This window comes from Papaver somniferum, chromosome 9, assembly GCF_003573695.1.
Source record: "Papaver somniferum cultivar HN1 chromosome 9, ASM357369v1, whole genome shotgun sequence".
NCBI classification, from domain to species: Eukaryota; Viridiplantae; Streptophyta; class Magnoliopsida; order Ranunculales; family Papaveraceae; genus Papaver; species Papaver somniferum.
The window spans coordinates 3,729,907-3,749,522 of record NC_039366.1 but is presented as its reverse complement, the minus strand read 5'-3'; the positions used below and the strand labels follow the sequence as shown (position 1 = coordinate 3,749,522).

At 35.2% G+C, this 19,616-nt stretch overlaps 1 protein-coding gene across 1 annotated transcript; it reads right to left on the bottom strand.

The window, feature by feature from the left end:
- Nucleotides 1-209: 209 nt before the first annotated feature.
- LOC113308174 (aspartyl protease family protein 1-like) lies at nt 210-5,058 on the bottom strand. The gene is made up of 10 exons (XM_026556648.1): nt 4,717-5,058; nt 4,379-4,493; nt 3,014-3,246; nt 2,701-2,925; nt 1,734-1,872; nt 1,563-1,633; nt 1,343-1,433; nt 1,204-1,261; nt 928-999; nt 210-830 (listed from the first exon to the last, which is right to left on the bottom strand). The coding sequence occupies exons 1-10, from the start codon at nt 5,037-5,039 to the stop codon at nt 490-492; spliced, it is 1,668 nt and encodes a 555-aa protein (XP_026412433.1). The 5' UTR covers nt 5,040-5,058; the 3' UTR covers nt 210-489.
- Nucleotides 5,059-19,616: the final 14,558 nt, after the last annotated feature.

Genomic DNA, 19,616 nt, shown 5'->3' with positions numbered 1-19,616 from the left:
ATTCCGGTCACGTTATTTCCATGTACCAAACGCCAAGCTAGATAAATGTTAGACCAAACTCAAAAGTTGGACAAAATCTGATCACCAAAAACAAAAGAACCCATAATTTGTTCAATCTTGTTGGCTTGCAAATATCAAATAGTGTAACAATAATCTTATTTCAAATGAAAATGAGAAATCATTAAAGATAATTTTTAAACCCATCGAGGAAAAAAACTCTGAGTTGATATTGATAATGTGGAATTCTTTTGAAACATGCTTTTATCTGGCCCAGAAAGTCGATATTTTGCTCCTTACCATTTCTAGGGCTAATAATAGCTTGCTCTGCCATGAGGCCAGTGACAAAATCTTACGTTTATTATTGAAATAGTACGTAAAGCAGAAAAAACCCACTTCCAGTTCTACTAACGTTCAATTTGGTCACATTTTATTCTCTTTTATTGAGCATTCTTCAACCATAAAAAAGAAAAGAAAAAAAAACACAAGCAATCATACGATTTTTAAAATGGGAAGAAATAGCACGAGAAGTGATGAGGCTATCAGGTATAGATTTCTTGGTTTTCCGACAGAAAGCTGCGGAGCGTTATTAGAATTCGAACCATTCCTAGGAGTTCCGCCGTTAATCGAAGGTGGTTGAACATTTGTTGTCGGGGTTGGGGGTGAGGCTGCGCCGTCATTTACAGAAGGTGGCTGGACATTAATTATTGGGGGTGACGCTGCTCCGTCATTTACGGAAGGCGGCTGAACATTTATTGTCGGGGGTGACGCCGGTGACACTGCTGGAAATGGAGGAAATATATCATTCCTTGAATCGACAATTCTATCAGTACCTGCAGGGAAAGAAGAAGATAAATAAGTGATATGTTAGCATCCTAATTAAGCAGTACCTTCACAACGATATATTGGCTTTGGAGAAATTATACTCACAGTTAGACGCCTTCCAGCCCAAGACCATTTTCTCCCTATTGAAAACAATATTGTGACCGATCATAAAATTATCTGCATAAAGAAAACAAACAATGTGCTATTAGCAAAGCATGAATTTTCGGTACGTTATATATCTAAAGTCGGAAGCATCCTCCCTATGCAGTCTACGGACTGACAGGAACGAATTTCTTCAGGAGCCTAGCAAGTTTGTAAAGAGATGCATTTGGCTTCTCCCCCAAGTCGTTTTTCTTTTTTGTTCAAGAATCAGATACTTACTGCCAATGAAATTCCCTCCTGAAGACTTCATAACACCCAAGCAATATGCGGTAACAGTCTGCACATGAAGAGATGACGGATTAAGTGTTTAGCATAAATTAAAAAGGTTTTCAAATGTAACGTGAATCTGAAGTCGTACCTTATCAGTGTTTAGTATCTCAACCAATGGGTAATAAACATTGAATTTGCTCCCACCCTTCATGATGAAAGTCACATTTGGTGTAGCCGTGCTGAACACATGATGAGAGTAGAAGTCTGAGTTAAAAAATCGGTACCAGACTACCAGTGCATGGAGAATATGTTAATGGAATACCAATATAGAAAAGAACGGAACAGTTTGTTAGTGTGTGAGAACAAACTTAATATGGTAACAGTATTCAAAACCGAGCATCGGACCAGCAGAATGTCGTTTATCTATCTGCGAGTCGAACTGCAAAAGAGAACATCACACCTCATATTATGCTGAACCCAAACTCAATTTATGTTTTAAAGTTCAGAGAGTAGTAGAATTCGTTACTTGGACTACTTACGCTATCACATAGAGCCGTGTATGCTGGATCGTATAAGAGTGTATATTCGGCACCAGAGTAAAATATTGCAGTAACATCGAGCTCGTCAGTTAGACTTCCCCCCACATTTAATTGAGTTACAGTAATGTTATACCATGGGCTGTATAGAATGAAAGTCACCAACAAACAAAGTAAGGAATGTTAGAAATATTATCTCCAAGATATTATTTTGTTGAGATATTTTTTGAGATATAATTTGATAGTATATATTGTTTTCATTAGGCATGTATATTCTCTTTATGTTGTAATATCTTATTTATCTTGTTTCTTTATTTCCATCTGTTCACGCATATAAGAACAGGTTGTTTTGTAACCATTTGATTTACTAATAAGAATATATGTATTCTCCAGAATATACATGCCATGACTAGTTTTTGTCATGGTATCAGAGCCAGGCCCCTCTCAACCCACTCATGTCCATCCGTGTGTCAGTGATTTCCGTATCACCCATCAATGTAGCCCAGTCAGCGGATTTCGTATCATACCCGTCAGTGTAGCCCAATCAACGACTGTCATACCCATCGGTTCAGTGTAGCCCTAGTCGTTGAGAGGGGATGTTAAATAGTACCACATCGCCTAGGGCAACCTAGGATCCATGCTTAATAAGCCATGGACAACCCTAACCTTGCAAGCCGGTTTTTGAGGTTAGTTAGGTCCAGGGATTTCTGACAGTCGTTACTTGGACTACTTACGCTATTACATAGAGCCGTGTATGCTGGATCGTTCAAGTATGTATATACGGCACCAGAGTAAAATATTGCGGTAACATCCAGTTTGTCACTTAGATTTTCCCCCACACTCAATTGAGTTACGCTAATATTATACTGTGAGCTGTATAGAATGAAAGATTAACCGAGATGCAAAGTAACGAACTCATCATTTTGTTGTATAAGAAAAAAGAAAACAAGAGAAATGAAATTGTACTCACCTTTGCTGCATGGAATTTAATGAAGTTTGTTGTTGGTCCGAGCTGCCTTTGTCCCCAAAGCTAATTCTTCCAACCCTGTCATTTCCAAAACACATGGAAAACGAATCTGCTACTAGGCTTTTCCTTGACAAAATGCTAGGAACAGATGTGCTCCCAATACCAAGCCCGAATAACCCATTGCGAGCCATACCGTCCCAATAAAAACCAGTCTGAACCTGACCACAGCTACATATGGGAAGCATGCATCACTGTCAGATTAACAAGCCGTATTGTTGCATGTTGTATTATTCAACTAGTAGCAAAAACTACCTACCCGAATGTTATCCTTGCATCAATGTCTTTTGGATTATGATTATCTGTTTTCAAACGCAAAACATCCTCTACCAAAACTCCGAAAGAAGAAATATGAGCATTATATTCAACTTTATAAGAGCATTCACTTGAAGACTTGGAGCATCCACTTTGGAGTTCACATAAACTACTGTTGCACGTCACAGCTTTGCTCGTCGATGAAGAGCTCACGCTGTATGTGTTGAGACTTATTTCCTGTTAAGAGTGAGGTGTATAATTGTAAGTAGCAGAAATAACGAAAAAAAAATACAGACTTATCTCATCACCGCATTTTTACGGTGCAACACAATCTTAAGGCAACATGTGTCCTCTTACCGGACACTGGATCTCTTGCTGAAAGGGGTGTATCGTGAACACGATTTTTATCTTTATTTTTAGATCTATTTTATTAATGGCATTTTCTTGAATATTAAAAAAAATCAGCAGGAACAACTCAATTTCTAAGAACTTGATATAGAACAACGGGCATGATTTGGAACTTTTGTAGACAAAAAAGCTAAGCAAGAAATCTGAAGAGAACAAAGTTTCCTCACAAAAGTGGTTTCTTACAAAGAAAGGAGATATATCATTCACCGTACTCTATGACTACCGAGCCTTTATTAGCTTACTAGTGGAGTGCACTGCTTTGCAAGTGGTCTATGTGGACGGGTATTGCTAACTTTTGACAATTGCAGTTCTGCTTCGCTTTAATATGCATGAGTGTTTTGCTAATCTGGATTTAGAAAGGTCTTTGCATTATGAGAATAAAGATTTATATTTTGATAAGTCAAGACCTTTATCCGTTTTACATGCACCAAGCTGAATGGTAGAGTTTTTACCTCATTTATTTATTTATTTTTGATCGAAAAGAATCGAGTTTCCAACTCACGTTACTATAAAATTTACATGCACCAAACTAAATGGTACAATTTTTATTTCATTTATTTGTTTACTTTTTTTGTTCGGAAAATAATTTGATACTACCGAGTTTCGAACTCAGGTCACATCCGATTATTTTACCACATGGCTTATTTAAGTATACTAAGATGACATTGTTTGTTATTTTACTGCCCTATGTTTCAATAGAAGTTCGTTTCGGCTTATGAATTTAAATCAAAGAGTATGAATGGACTAAAATGATTCTATTACCTTATGTTTTAATATTTTCTTGAATTAGTAGATGTAGTAAAATATATTTAGACGACTAAGTTGACTTAGATAAGAAAAAACATGGTCCCCGATGGGTATCAATATATTGGCAGAGTATTAAAATCCATATAAACTGTTGAACTGTGGAAATAAAAACAACGTAAAAGTAACCCAGGAAAAAGAGAGAAGGAATACAGACCTCTCTTTTCATATCGTTGTGAATACATGGTACCCACAGCAGTTTGGTTCCTGTATCAAGCGCGACAAAGAACGACAAACTCGGTGTCCCCAACGAAATATTAACATAGTGTAAACTGATAAATTCACACAAAAATAACACCCAGATTATAAATAAATATCAATTTGCTCTAAATGCTAGCATGGGTTTTCGCACAACTTGTCAAATAACTACGAATTTGGCTGGCCTGCAAATTTTTAAATTTTCGCCAAATACCAATCCCCGCATAAAACTTTTAATCTTTGTGCATACAATGAAAGACACACAAGGGGAGCAATATAAGAACATGACAAACTTACGGTCCGAGTGAATCAATATAAGAAGCGTCGGCGCCATGAGACAAGGTGAGCAACTTAGAATCATCATCGTTTTCGGAAAGAGCGCGACCATGGAAAACTTTGTCCCTATGAACCATAGCTGCATGGTACTCAGGACTACCTATTTCCGGTAAATTATCAGCACCCATAATAGCTTTAACTTGATCAGAAAATCTGTGGTGTATTTCAAAATCAATGGTTTTGATTGCATTACAGTTCTTTGCATTCTGGAAACACATAATTGAGAACACTAAGAATAGAGTAAATAGATAGTTAGAACTACAATAGCAAGAAGAAGAAGCCATGGGTTTCAATTTTGCTCAGAAACGAAACAAAATTACTACATTTAAAGAAGATATCGGGAAGTTAGTTTCCCAGAGACACCGAGAAGTCTTGACGCGTTTCCAAGGACTTTGAACAAAAAGTCTTGAGTCTTGAGTCTACTGTCCAAGTTGATACAAAATACATGACAATCACCAAAGTCACAAGCTATTAATATTCTTGGGGGGCTATATTTAAATGGCAAATTAATGAGCAAAATTTACTTCCATGTCAAAATATTAGTAAGAACTTACAAACGCAGGATCAATAATCATCAATAATCTTTTACAAATGAATAATCATATTAGTTACTACAACTATTTCGATGTGATGTACTTTTCTTCCTTTGAGTGATAAAGGTAGAAATTAAATACTAACTATTAGCCTTTGGTTCTTTGACCTACTAAGATTCTTGTCATATGCATTCCATTCCTTGATGGATGTGTGACAGTGTTTTAACGAGTCACATAGGAGATAGATTTTATTCATTTTGTAATTTCCTCATCCACCACCAGACTTGTTGGAACTTATTTCTGAATTAATTCAAAGGTTTGAAACGAATGTATTTATAACTTAATAAATCTTCTGAACTTGCTCCATTGTCATGCATGATTCATCTGTTTTTATTATCATGCAAATGTCGGGACACTGTTAACTGTTAGACAACTGTATAATAACAGTCGTAATGGTTTTCCGTTATAAGTCCCAGTCCCTACGTTCCACAGAATAGTAAACGAAGAAGACCAAAAGAACGTACGAGACAACTTCGATATTGACACTAGCAGAATGAATGGTTTGTGGTTTTAAATAAACTCATTTTTCTATTCAGTCCAAAAAGGAGGCTTGGGCAGTAGACTTATATTTATACGTCGTGAGAAACGCGACAAGATATCACACCCTTTTTGAGAAACACATCCCAAATTAAAAGGGCATGTCCCTGGAAATTGTACTTCTTTTTTAACAAAGTTTGGTACTTGAATGTTTTAACCGAAAAAAGAACCAAACAAATTTTGCGGCGACCCTAAATGAATTAGGGGCCACTTTTTATTTCCATCCCATAGGTGTGGCTAGTCTAGTTTTGATTTTATTTATCGATTGTGACTTTTCTTTTTTCTTTGATTTGTTTCCAAAAAATTAAATCTGGGATCACTATCACAAACGGTAAATAATAAACATTATGAAACTACCGATTGTGAAAATAGAGAAATTCAAAATTCCATTGGCTTTTGAAGATTCTGAATATGGGTGACTACCATAATCGTTAGATAATTAGCATCAAGAAACTACCGATTGTACAATCAGTAGGAAATTAAAATCAAGAAGCTATCGATTATGAAAATAGAAGAAATGCAAAATTCCACTAGTTTTTGAAAATTTTGAATTTGGGGTTACTACCACAATCGGTAGATATATAATGAACATTATGAAACTACTGATTGTGAATACAGAGAAATGCAAAATTCCACTAGTTTTTGAAAATTTGAATTTGGGGATACTATCACAATCGATATAGATAATAAACATCAAAAAACTACCGACTGCATAATCGATAGATAATAAATATTACCAAATTACCGATTGTGAAAATAGCAAAATGCAAAATTCCACTAGTTCTTGAAAATTTTGAATTTGGGGCTACTACCACAATCGGTAGATAATGAACATCAAGAAACTACTGATTGTACAATCGTTTGATAATAAATATTACCAAACTACCAATTGTGAAAATAGAGAAATGCAAAATTCCACTAGTTTTTGAAAATTTTGAATTTGGGGCTACTACCACAATCGGTAGATAATGAACATAGTGAAACTACCGATTGTACAATCCGTAGACAATAAATATTACGAAACTACCGATTGTGAAAATAGAGAAATCCAAAATTCCACTAGTTTTTGAAAATTTTGAATATGGGGCTACTACCACAATCGGTACATAATAGCCATCTAAACAACCGATTGTACAATCGGTAGATAAAGAACATCACGAGACTACCGATTGTGCTTATCTATTTGAACATAAAGGAATAATCAGTAGATAAAGTACTATATTATCTGCCGATTCTAAGACGTTAATGGCGCTGAATGCATTCAATCGTCTCTCTGATTAATATTGAACCTTGAACATGATATTTTACATGTTGTTTCGAACCTTGTTCCTCATACATATCCATGGTTGTTGTTGATTTAAGAAAAAATGGTTTTCTCTCATTTTTTTCTTATTTTTTGCTTTCTCTTCTACAAAACTAAAATAAATTACTTCTATATAAAAAATTTCTCCCGAGTATAAACTAAACTACCGATTGTCAAGGGTAAAATTGACATTATGAAAAATAAGAGATAAGGGGTGGCTTCATTTTAGGTTTGGGGGACCCTAATTTTTTTTATTAGTTGCCCCTAATTTTTTTGAGGTCGCCCCTAAAAATGCAAGGAAAAAGAAGACTGCCCAATTGGTGTAGTACTGCTTCAAGGTTTTCTTCTTATAATTTCTAAGAATCCATTCAAAGTTTCAAAATTGTGATAGTAATTAACTTCCTTTAATAGATTCTTCACCGTCAAAAGACACGGCGAAGTTAATTTTAGGTTGTTAGTAAATCCCACCAATGACACAAGTAGTGGCAGAACTAGGATTCAAGGCTAGGCGACTTGGGGGAAAAACATTATGCACGACGTAAGGCAGGCGAAGGCCGCAAAAGATTTTGGGGTGTGTTTTGGGATAGTGGATTCACTAACATATTTATATGTAACCCATTAGATCAAATCGAATCAGTTAAACAATCTTTGTTGGAATTTCAGCTTCATAATCATCATTTAGTAACATAACATGATCATGTAAATACCGATATGCTGAAAAGATATTATCCTAGCATTCTCATATTCTACAATCTAGAAAACGCTTATATATAGCTACTAATTCATATTAGAAACTAGAATAAATCATCTTCTTGGTTCTGATTTGAATATATCATTAATATGACTATAACAATAAACACAGTCACTACAAGTTACTTCTAAATTAGGCAACATGAATAGGAGCTATACAATAACATAATACACAACAATATACATGCTCTGTAAAAGGAAATAAAACCATATCAAAACTGAATAAGGTTAATGACTTAGCTTCTACTTCTATTTCCTCTTACCCACCTGATGGAAATCAGAAAATTCTGAATATATATGAAAAAGCTAGAAGAGGGCTTAGTCATTACTTGAGTAGCTATGTATCATTCAACCTTTCCATCATTAGTTTGAGTGATTCATGCTTAGTCAACATGACACCTAAGCAACAGTAAGTTAATCTAAATTCCCTGATTTAACTCTAATCATTCCTTAATCTGGCACAAACTGAATCCAGTTTAGATTAGAACTAAACATAGATTAACTTAAACTAAGCCTGATTTTTTGCTAAACAAACATAAAGTCTAACATCTCCCACTTTGGTTTGCAACAAACTCTTTACTGAAAACCGCAGGCTCAAAATAAAAGCACGTTAGCGTTCGACTATGAAGACCTACACATCGTTTAGAAGATGCATACATCATTTTCATAACCAGAAAACTAAGACGTACAAAAATCCTAAACTAAACTTTGTGCATTCAACTAAATATTTATAACAAAGGTTTTTATACTTCAATATTGAGTATTTTAAATGATCTCTGAAGAGATTGATTGTCTCAATTAAGAGACTTCTTTACAATCATAACTAAGATCATTATATCTGATGCTAACGATTTTCCCGTGATCTCAAAAGATCGGCCAATCTTTCTGTTAATTGACTTCTTTATCTTTATGATTACAATTGAGATTGTATCTCATTTGAAAAACTTCTTTAGATCATATTCAAATGACTTCTTTTGTCCAAAAAGTCATTTATATCTCTGTTAAGAGATTTCATCGAGTTCCTTTGAACCTTAACTGAGATTAGAAAATATCTCTGGTAAGAGAGTACAACAAGTTCCTTATGATCTCAACTGAGATTTGCCAATGTCTCTGTTAAGAGACTATACAAAGCTTTAAATTCTTTATGATCTCAAAAGGCTGCTACACCAATATCTAGATTAAGAGACTACGGCGAACAATCTCAAAAGAGATCATCTAATGTCTCAATTAAGAGACTACAATAAATATAATACACTAATATCTCAGTTAAGAGACTCAGCAAGTATAATACGCTAATATCTCAGTTAAGATACTACAACAAATATTTATCTAAAAAGACATTTTGTACTCAATATGAGCTATGTCGACCTTTTGCAAGTGAAAATGATAAGAAAATAAAAAATTATCACTATCCCATTATTCTTTAGAATTCCACCATTGTTTATACTTTACCATCCTTTATTCAGATATAATGAATTTCTTACAACATCAATAACCATCTCCATTTAGATAATATGAACTACATGTCAAGGTAGCAATCATCTCTTCCGGCAGATGGCATAACTCATGTAACGACTTTTGGAGTAAAATCATACGTATTAAAACTTTAGAAAAAATTCAATACCATCATAAGTCACCTTTGGGTAAACCCATGATACATGAATCTCAAATTGCTAAGTAAAACTTTTACACAACAGATAACAATGTATGAAGTATGATTCATTTAAAATATTATTACTAGTATGAATCACTTTTGGGTAAATTCACAAGTATCTAAAATGAATCACCATCAAACCACAATATATATACATTCCAATCATCATTTAAACAGCTATACATACAAACGAAATTGATAGCATGTTTATTAACACATGTAACATCTTAAACTCAAACTAAGACTCGGTATCATGGAAAATCACCTTTGGGAAGAAAATACGATATACACGAGTCTTATGCATGTTTAAGACTAACATCTCATACCAAGTGAATAGCTAAACCATTAAAACCTTTGGGCCAATGGATAAGTTGTCACTATTATGAGACATGATTCATTCACGATTTTACAAGCATAAACCACCTTTGGGTTGATTCATACTCATGACTTCAGAATGAATCATAAGAAAACCATAGCAATCACATATTTATTCTCATTAGAACACTTTCAATACTCTCAAAGCATCACTTTGGCAATATTTGTCGAGTAATGAAAAGCACAGATTATTTACAATTAAAATTCTTTAGAAACTAAAAAACAAACAACATAGTTACATAAACCAGTATACCATGAAGTTCAAATCTTCTCCTTAAAGAAAATATACCCTCATCGCAACTGCTGAAGCTCAAATTTGCCCCGTAAATGAAAAACATACCTGATTGCTGCAATAGAATGACTTAGAAGTTGACAAAGCACATGGAGAATATTCTTCAATGGCTAGACAACTCTCCCATATGAATACCCAATCCCTGATAGCTCCGCCATTCAGAAGCTTTGAAGCTATGTCACCAGCTAGTCGTTCCTTCCATATTGCATGACTCGATCAAATACTCCAGCCAGGACCCAAATTCATAACCCATTTATCAACACGTTAGTCTCTGGATTAATGTTTCCACATCGATAAGTATGGACAACAACTCTCTCCCACTGATGAGCAACCTCCATTTGCTAGAATGACCACTGCACAAGTTGTGCGTTTCTTGCTGGAATCAGACCTTGCTAGTAGAAACTCTTACATGCACTCTGTTTTGTTACGTTAAGCATAGAGGTGAGAAACTGTTGGTCGGAAAACTTCTCACAACATAGAACTGACATTAGAGTGTGCACACATTCTGAAGACCCAGCTGTTAAATCAAGCACAATTGGAGGGGTCTGCATCCTTTCCATGCTCAATTTCGCACTTAACATAAGCACCTCCAGGCACAGTAGCAGGCCTCGCAAACATGGCATCAGCAAAATCTGGAGGGCATGTGACAAGAGCTACCTTTAATTCAATCAATGCGTGTCATGGTAAGCCTTCCATACTACCCTTTCACATTATGACTGATATAAGCATTCTCATCACGCTTCGATAACCAGCAATAGGGCCATCTGAATCCTTAAAGGAGGTAATTTAAGGGTGCATCCATAAAATCTTGACTTACATAACCAACAGATCTACCCCACAAGTAAACAACTTCCATTGTAAGTCCAAATATAAAGAACTGGAATGAAGCAACTGCTTTTTTGATTTCATTTTTCTCAGTAACATGAAGTTATGCATTCCGGAACTGCTGCATACTGATATCTTGAAGAAGATGAAAACATCAGGAGAAATTTCCCACTCCTAAGGACCATCCCTTGCCAACAGACACATAACTAGTGCTTAGTATGTCTGTTACTAAGTGTATAGAAGTTCCAAATCGTCAAGTTTGACAAGCCTTCAACACCTTCAGGTTGAGAAGCGTACTTCTCACATCCATTGTAAGAAAGTAATATCTGCATTTGTAACATGGATCTTTCATCCATAAGCTTAATTTGATCTGAAAACAATCAGATTTTTATGGTTGCTTGATAAGCTCTATGTAAAACTGTTCTGGATACAAGTGCAGGTCCGCAGCAGTGAAAAGCTTCATGGAAGTATCAGACATATGAGATTCAAAAAAACTCAAGTAGTGGTAGAGGCCTGGAAAGTTTATCTTTTTTTGAAATTCCATGTAAGGATCTGTAGCTGATGTATAAAAGCATCCAATGATGACCCACTCCCCGTAAATTTAATCCTAACTACACAACCATATGTTGGTTTGATTCCCACATCTCTACAAGAAAACGCTGGCTGTCTAACACACTACACTTAAAGCTGTTACACCCTGCCTTGCAAAAACAACTACAGCTGAACCTCCTGATGATTCTACAGGTACCTCAATAACATCCCATTGATTTTTTGTCACCATAGACAATACTGGATCTGTTATGCCGCAATGCACAATCTGAAGTTTGGTGCTTGATTCAACCAGAACACCAGCGACAGCAGCAGAAAACAATGAAAAACACACAGAACAAAGAATTCCATTAGGTAACTGAATTAAAATCGAATTTGTATATCCCTAGTTGAAGAACATGAAATAACTAGGGGAAATAGAAGTAAAATGTTGGAATTTCAACTGAAGTACCCCATTGCTTTGCTATTCACTACAATAGACAACCTAGCAGAATGCAGAATGACCCGAATCCAATCCACAAACTGTTGACTCTACAAAATGCCAATACCATGCTGCTGCTTCAAAGCCAACATGATGCTCCTTGGTTAGATGACCAAGATATTGGAGGAAACAGACGATCGAGAAGAGAGTTCCTATAATCACATGAAAACTGTGGCGGTTTTGGATCCAGCTATCCACTCCAATAAGGCGGTAAGTGGGAACTTGTTCTCCCAACGGAATCCAATTCGGCCGCTGACCCATCAAATGATTGCATTTTCAAGCTAGACTAGGATGTTTTTCGGTCCTCAAATCACGGATTTAGCCCTTCCAACCATCTGCTCTTGTAACAGGTTAAAGATGTGTCGAAAGCTCCATTCTCACTAGAAATGTTCGTCGATGAACAGTTTTGTAGGGTGTTGATGGTGATGGAGGTGATAGTGGTGGACAAAGATCTCTGAAGATGTTGAGAATTCTTCTCATAAAAAGAAGAAGATGAGAAGAAAGAAATCGAAAGGAGGAAGAAGGGAAGAAAGAAAAACTAACTAAAAGTTTGGAGGTTGTCGGGTTTGATCCCGTGACCTTTAACTCAATTATTCTGAAAATTCCCCTCAACAAGTAAAAGATTACCAACCTCCGTGTCCTTTTTTCTGTTCGTATTTTACGCGATTACCCTTCCTTTTTCGGCTTATCTACGAAACTGTCTAAAAGAAAATAAAACATAAATTACGCCTGCGTCCTTTTTGAAGGGTATTTTTGGATGAATAAAACGGACGGAATTTGAAATCTTTTTATGAAATTGATGTTAGGTTTCAATTGAAAAAAATGGCCATAAAAGGGTCTCGGGCCCTTCGGGCTCTCCGGTCGGTCGGCCCAATTATAAGCATGGAAGCGAGCAAATATTTGTAGTGAAAACTACAGAGAAACCCATTCTTCAAATTTTTTCCACTATGAAACCCACGCCCATAAAAGTTCACGGGCGCACCCATTCTATCGGTGAAAATTTCTCCCAAACCCATAGTTACTGAAATTTCCGTTTATCTGTGATTTTCTTAGTCTGAGTTTTCTTTTTCTTTTTCTCTCTAGATCGATCCCTGTATATCTTCTAATTTACCAATAAGTTTATAGATTTCGATTATAATCATGACTCTGTTTGTTCAATACTGACAATGAGTTGGAACGGGATTTGGTGAAGATTGATGGAAATTCAGGTTGTCGGTGTTTAGATCGAAGACGGGTTTGATGTGAAGATGGGTTCGTATTGAATTTGAACCAAAAATTGAAAGAACTGATGATGTCCCCATTAACATCTGGTATTGAAACAGGGAAATTAGGGTTTGATGAGGAGCTGATACTGAGTTGGTAATGGTTCTTGTGGATGTAAACGTGAGTCTTGGTTCGGGATTCAGAAAATGCTTCAGAAACATACCTCGTGAAATTTCTCCAAAGAACAATTGATTTCAGAGTCAATAATACTGATGAGGAGAGTGTCATCCGCATTGGATCTCTTCTCAGTTACAGAAGACAAGTGTTGATAAGCTGGAATTGACGTCGTTCGAATTCAAATCACTTTTTCAAATAGATTAGTATTACTGTTACTAGTACTGGTCTTTATTGGGGTAGTGAAAATGACAGAGGTGTAGTTTCCATGAGTAGTTTTGTTTGCTGGTGGAAGTACTGAATATGGAGCTTTCTTCATCGTTCCACTCATAGTAAGTTGTAATTTTGTTTCCTGTTTGTCCTACTACTTGCCCGCGTCTCTGGTACGCATGCAACAACGTAGCGTGCTATTGATCTCCATTTTCCTAATGTTTTGCATCGCCTTACTAGATTGGAAAGGTTGACTATCATTATTAATTATTAAAACATAACAATTTGTATACATCTTTGACAGGGAATAGAAAGATTTGAGACTGATTTAAGTGTGTTACATCCAATTTTAACTGAATTCTGTGCAATTAAATCAGACGCGGAGGTTTCTCTTATTTTGTATGCCAAAGATGAAAGCTCAGAAGCTCATGCAGAGGTAATGTCCCGACAAAATGTTCTGTAATTTGATAAAATGAATCTCCTAATTTGTTAACTTTCGTTAGCTTTGGTTTGTTAAATATAGATTCCAATTACTACAAAAACGGGAGACTAAAATAACAGGAGTATGCATAAGTTTGCTTCCAGTATGCATAAGTTTATATTGCTTAGTAATATATATTGGAAATTTAACATTCTAAGAACCATGTAAACTAGAATGTTTCAAAATTGTATGTAAAGCTTCCCTTGTATGTACAGTTTATGTCTTATTATAACTTAGCTTTTTAATCTTACGTGTTCGGTTTAATTTGTTACGAATGATTTTTTTTTTGATAAACTGATCCACTTGGCAGGCAATGAGAAATATGAGAGCCGGCATTTTCAAGTATCAACTAAGTAGCATATTTCTTCCACATCTGAAGGTTCTAATCTATAACCTTACTTATTTTGCAATATCGAGTTGCCTCAACTATCTTTCATAAACTTCTACATGTTCAATATCGAGTTGCCTCAGCTATCTTTCATAAACTTCTACATGTTCAATTCCGTTGTGCTTTGATTTCACCTAACTTTGAAGCTTGCAGACTTGATACAGTCCAATGATTCTCTCATATTTCAACATCACTTGCAGGCCTTCGAAGAGCGTGTTGCTATGTGTCGAAACTAGTAGAAGAAATAAAATGTGGAAAAGGAGATGGAAGTGTAGATGGGTTTGGTGGTGTGTGTGACGTGCATTTAGAAGAAAATGGAGGTGTAAATAGTGATGCATAATAGGTTATGCATCTACAAAATTTGTTGCATAACTTGTTATGCATTCTCGAAATTGGTTGCACGACACGTTCTGCAGCTTTTTCTTTTGCATAACTTGTTATGTAGTCCAGAAAAGGGTTGCATAACACGTTATGCAGCTTCTTTTTTCTTAATATTGAAACCAACAAGAAATAAGGCTGCATAACTTGTCATGCACCTACAATAATATCTACATAACATATTATGCAGTCGTGAATATGACTGCATAATGCATTATGCATCGAGAAAATTGTTGCGCAATCTTTTATGCATCGAGAAAATAGATGCATAACCTGATATGCATCCGTAAATATGGGATGCATACTGCATTATGTATTAATTTTTTATGGACGCACTAAAATCAACCAAAACAATGATTACATAACTTGTTATAGATGCATAACTTTGTTATCCAAATGCATAATTTGTAGAATGAATATGAATGTTAGGTGGTTTTAATGAATTTCATTTTCTATCAAAGAAAGAAGCAGCTTGGACCACAAACGAAGTATTTTTGCCCCCTTGATAAGAGTATAATTAAATGGACACGGAGTCCATAAACTTAATTAGGAATTATGGATGCAGACGCGAGCTACCCCAGATTAAATGGACACGGAGTCCATACACTTAATTAGGAATTATGGATGCAGACGCGAGCTACCCCAGATTAAATGGATTGAAAGTGAAAAAACTTAAAAGTTTTTATTGACTTTAAATAAAGTTAAGATACCGAATTAAACTTAACCCATTCATTATGGAAATACAGTTAAATAATTTAAACTTCTTTGGGCCAACATCAGATCCATAACTTCTTGAAACCTCCAATAAATTAGGTTATGTGGCACTCTACTACGGTGGCTATTTACCATTCAATTTTCACCCCATCTCAATTGGAAAATATTTTGATTCTAGCAACTTGAACGCATAAAAATATTCAAGAATATGTTATTTTTATGGAAAATGGGTCATTTGTCCAAATATTTTTAAATCACGGTTCAAATGGACGAGTAAAAATAGTTTGGGTGAAATGGCCAAAAAAAAATAACAAGGATGAAACTTGATTCATCCTAGCTTAAATTTAAAAAATAGCAAGGATGAAACTGGATACATCCTGTGTAAATTAAAAATAAGAAAAAAAATTTGAAAATGGGCACGATGAAACTGGTTACATCCTGCCTATTTTTACATTTTTGGCCATTTAAACAATATCAAAATCTAACTGTCCAATTCACCCAGAAATTGTTGATTTTGGTCTTTTTAATCATTTTTGTGTTGTTTTTACTGTTTGGAGAACGTTGTCTTCTAATAAATTAGCATATGCTTTCATATACCTTTCATGTGGAAGAAATTATAGGTGAAAATCACATAGAACTTGTTAGCTTTTCAATTGTCACATTACTTTATTCTTAGTGGGACGCGTGCAAATTGTAAGAAATTAACAAAATTCACTTCACTGTCGTATCATCTTCAATCATGTATATATATCAAATGATCAAGACAATCAAAAACCCTAACACTCAACTAACTTTTATGCCAAACCGTTTTGCCAATACTAGTTCTTTTGAGCATATCCGATAGAGGGTGAATTTTTGTTTTTTAGTGATACATTGGATTTTAGATTCCGTTTGGCATAAATCCATCTTCAATAGTAGGGTCCTATAAATTAGGAGGGACCATTTACTAAATATGAAGGTGTTCAAGAACGTGTTATCTACACCTCCGGCTCCATCTCCACGTCATATTTTCACTGTTTTTTTAAGAAAATTCTCTACTGTTGGAGATGGTTTTTTGGATATGAAGTCCTACATTTACTATATCTGTAGACCCCATAAATTAAAGGACTAAACAAATAAGGCACATTGGATTTTTTGCCCCTTCTGATAGAAATGCTCTTAGTATACATGTGCTTGGGACTTTTTGAAGGGGTCGAAATAAATGTTGTTTACCCTAGCTTCAGGAAGACTGTGTTGTGTCACTGGTGGCCCGTTTCATAATGATTTGACACGGGATTCAATCTGCATCATTTTTAACTCAATATGGGCAAGCAAAAACATCTAATTAGCGATTTCTTGAACGAATTTATTTTTGAAAAATTGGGATTATTATCACCTTGGGTCTACTTGCTGATTCCTGCTGCAATCATTTCGTTTATTTGGAGAGAACGTAACAGCCGCATTTTTGAAGCCAAGTATCCCTACAAGATAGACGATGATCTGGAAATTGATGCAAAAACATTGATACTCACTTGGGCTACATCTGCTGGAAGTCCATGTAAACTTGGCAAGCTCAATCATCAAAAATTGTCGTTATCCTTATTACCGATCAAAAAAAAAATTGTCGTTTCTACTATTCGCAGACTTCTGTAAGTTATTTCTTTCTAATATAATCTTATCTTTCCAGGACATGAACTCCCATGTACACGCTTAAAAGTCAAAATATATCAATTTTCTCTGTATGTTCGATACCTGATAATATAATCTTGGTGTTTTTAGGGGCCACCCCAAAGAATTTAGGGGCCATCAATTTATACCCAGCCAAAGACTCTAGTTAAGGGGTACCCTATATGATATTGAAGTTACATAAATACGCTTATGGTAAAACTGTATAAAAACCAAATCAAAAACAATTTTACTCATTTCAACTCTTCTTCTTCCAGTTTCCTATTATCTTCCGATTGTGGAAGAAAAAAAAAATTTCCGCTCCAAAGTCAAATGGCCCCAATTAGGTAAGAATCTATCATTTTTGGGGTTTATTTCGCTTTAATTCGACGAATCGAGAAAAAATAATTCTAGGGTTTTCGGTTATTTATCCAGATTCGGACGATATTCATGCTCCTTTACTTCCGAATGTAGTCGTGTTCTTCATTTCTCAAGAACATCGACAGTATTCGGGAGAAATATTTGATGGTTATCGGCCGAATATTGTTGGTCATATCTTCCTGGATACAAACTGGTAATAATCGGTAGTTTAATGAATCTTTTGGCTTTCGAATATATTTAAGTAGATACACAGTATTCGGAAGTACACTCACTACCGAATATATATATATATATATATATATTGAAAAAATCTCAAAATTTCTGATATAGGAAAAATCCCATTTTGGGGCCAGTATTTATTCGGAAGACAATATAATGTTATATACTTCCGATTATTTCAATTTCAAAATTTGAAAAGTATAAGTTTTTCCCAAATTCTGATTTTTGGGCCATCGTACATTCGGGACTTTACAAAACAATTATCCTCCGAATATAGCAAGTTCAAAACAAACCACGCCATGGCTCTAGGTGGTTCCAAGGGCCAATATAGAATGTTAGACAGCCCATATTCGGAAGTTTGGATAACTAATTATACTTCCGATTATTTCAATTTCAAAATTTGAAAAGTATAAGTTTTTCCCAAATTCCGATTTTTGGGCCATCGTACATTCGGGACTTTACAAAACAATTATCCTCCGAATATAGCAAGTTCAAAAAAAACCATGCCTTGGCTCTAGGTGGTTCCAAGGGCCAATATAGAATGTTAGACAGCCCATATTCGGAAGTTTGGGTAACTAATTATACTTCCTATTATTTTAATTTCAAAATTTGAAAAGTATAAGTTTTTCCCAAATTCCGATTTTTGGGCCATCGTACATTCGGGACTTTACAAAACAATTATCCTCTGAATATAGCAAGTTCAAAACAAACCACGCCTTGGCTCTAGGTGGTTCCAAGGGCCAATATAGAATGTTAGACATCCCATATTCGGAAGTTTGGGTAACTAATTATACTTCCGATTATTTTAATTTCAAAATTTGAAAAGTATAAGTTTTTCCCAAATTCCGATTTTTGGGCCATCGTACATTCGGGACTTTACAAAACAATTATCCTTCGAATATAGCAAGGTCAAAACAAACCACGCCTTGGCTCTAGGTGGTTCCAAGGGCCAATATAGAATGTTAGACAGCCCATATTCGGAAGTTTGGGTAACTAATTATACTTCCGATTATTTCAATTTCAAAATTTGAAAAGTATAAGTTTTTCCCAAATTCCGATTTTTGGGCCATCGTACATTCGGGACTTTACAAAACAATTATCCTCCGAATATAGCAAGTTCAAAACAAACCACGCCTTGGCTCTAGGTGGTTCCAAGAGCCAATATAGAATGTTAGACATCCCATATTCGGAAGTTTGGGTAACTAATTATACTTCCGATTATTTTAATTTCAAAATTTGAAAAGTATAAGTTTTTCCCAAATTCCGATTTTTGGGCCATCGTACATTCGGGACTTTACAAAACAATTATCCTTCGAATATAGCAAGGTCAAAACAAACCACGCCTTGGCTCTAGGTGGTTCCAAGGGCCAATATAGAATGTTAGACAGCCCATATTCGGAAGTTTGGGTAACTAATTATACTTCCGATTATTTCAATTTCAAAATGTGAAAAGTATAAGTTTTTCCCAAATTCCGATTTTTGGGCCATCGTACATTCGGGATTTTACAAAACAATTATCCTTCGAATATAGCAAGTTCAAAACAAACCACGCTTTGGCTCTAGGTGGTTCCAAGGGCCAATATAGAATGTTAGACAGCCCATATTCGGAAGTTTGGGTAACTAATTATACTTCCGATTATTTCAATTTCAAAATGTGAAAAGTATAAGTTTTTCCCAAATTCCGATTTTTGGGCCATCGTACATTCGGGA

Bases quoted from the DNA above. Each gene is read 5' to 3' on its own strand.
- LOC113308174 (XM_026556648.1), bottom strand. From the start codon at position 5,039: ATGGCTTCTTCTTCTTGCTATTGTAGTTCTAACTATCTATTTACTCTA. The intron at 1,634-1,733 runs GTAAGTAGTCCA...TCTCTTTTGCAG, and splicing joins ACACGGCTCTATGTGATAGC to TTCGACTCGCAGATAGATAA. The intron at 1,000-1,203 runs GTAAGTATCTGA...TTCTTTATGCAG, and splicing joins AGGAGGGAATTTCATTGGCA to ATAATTTTATGATCGGTCAC.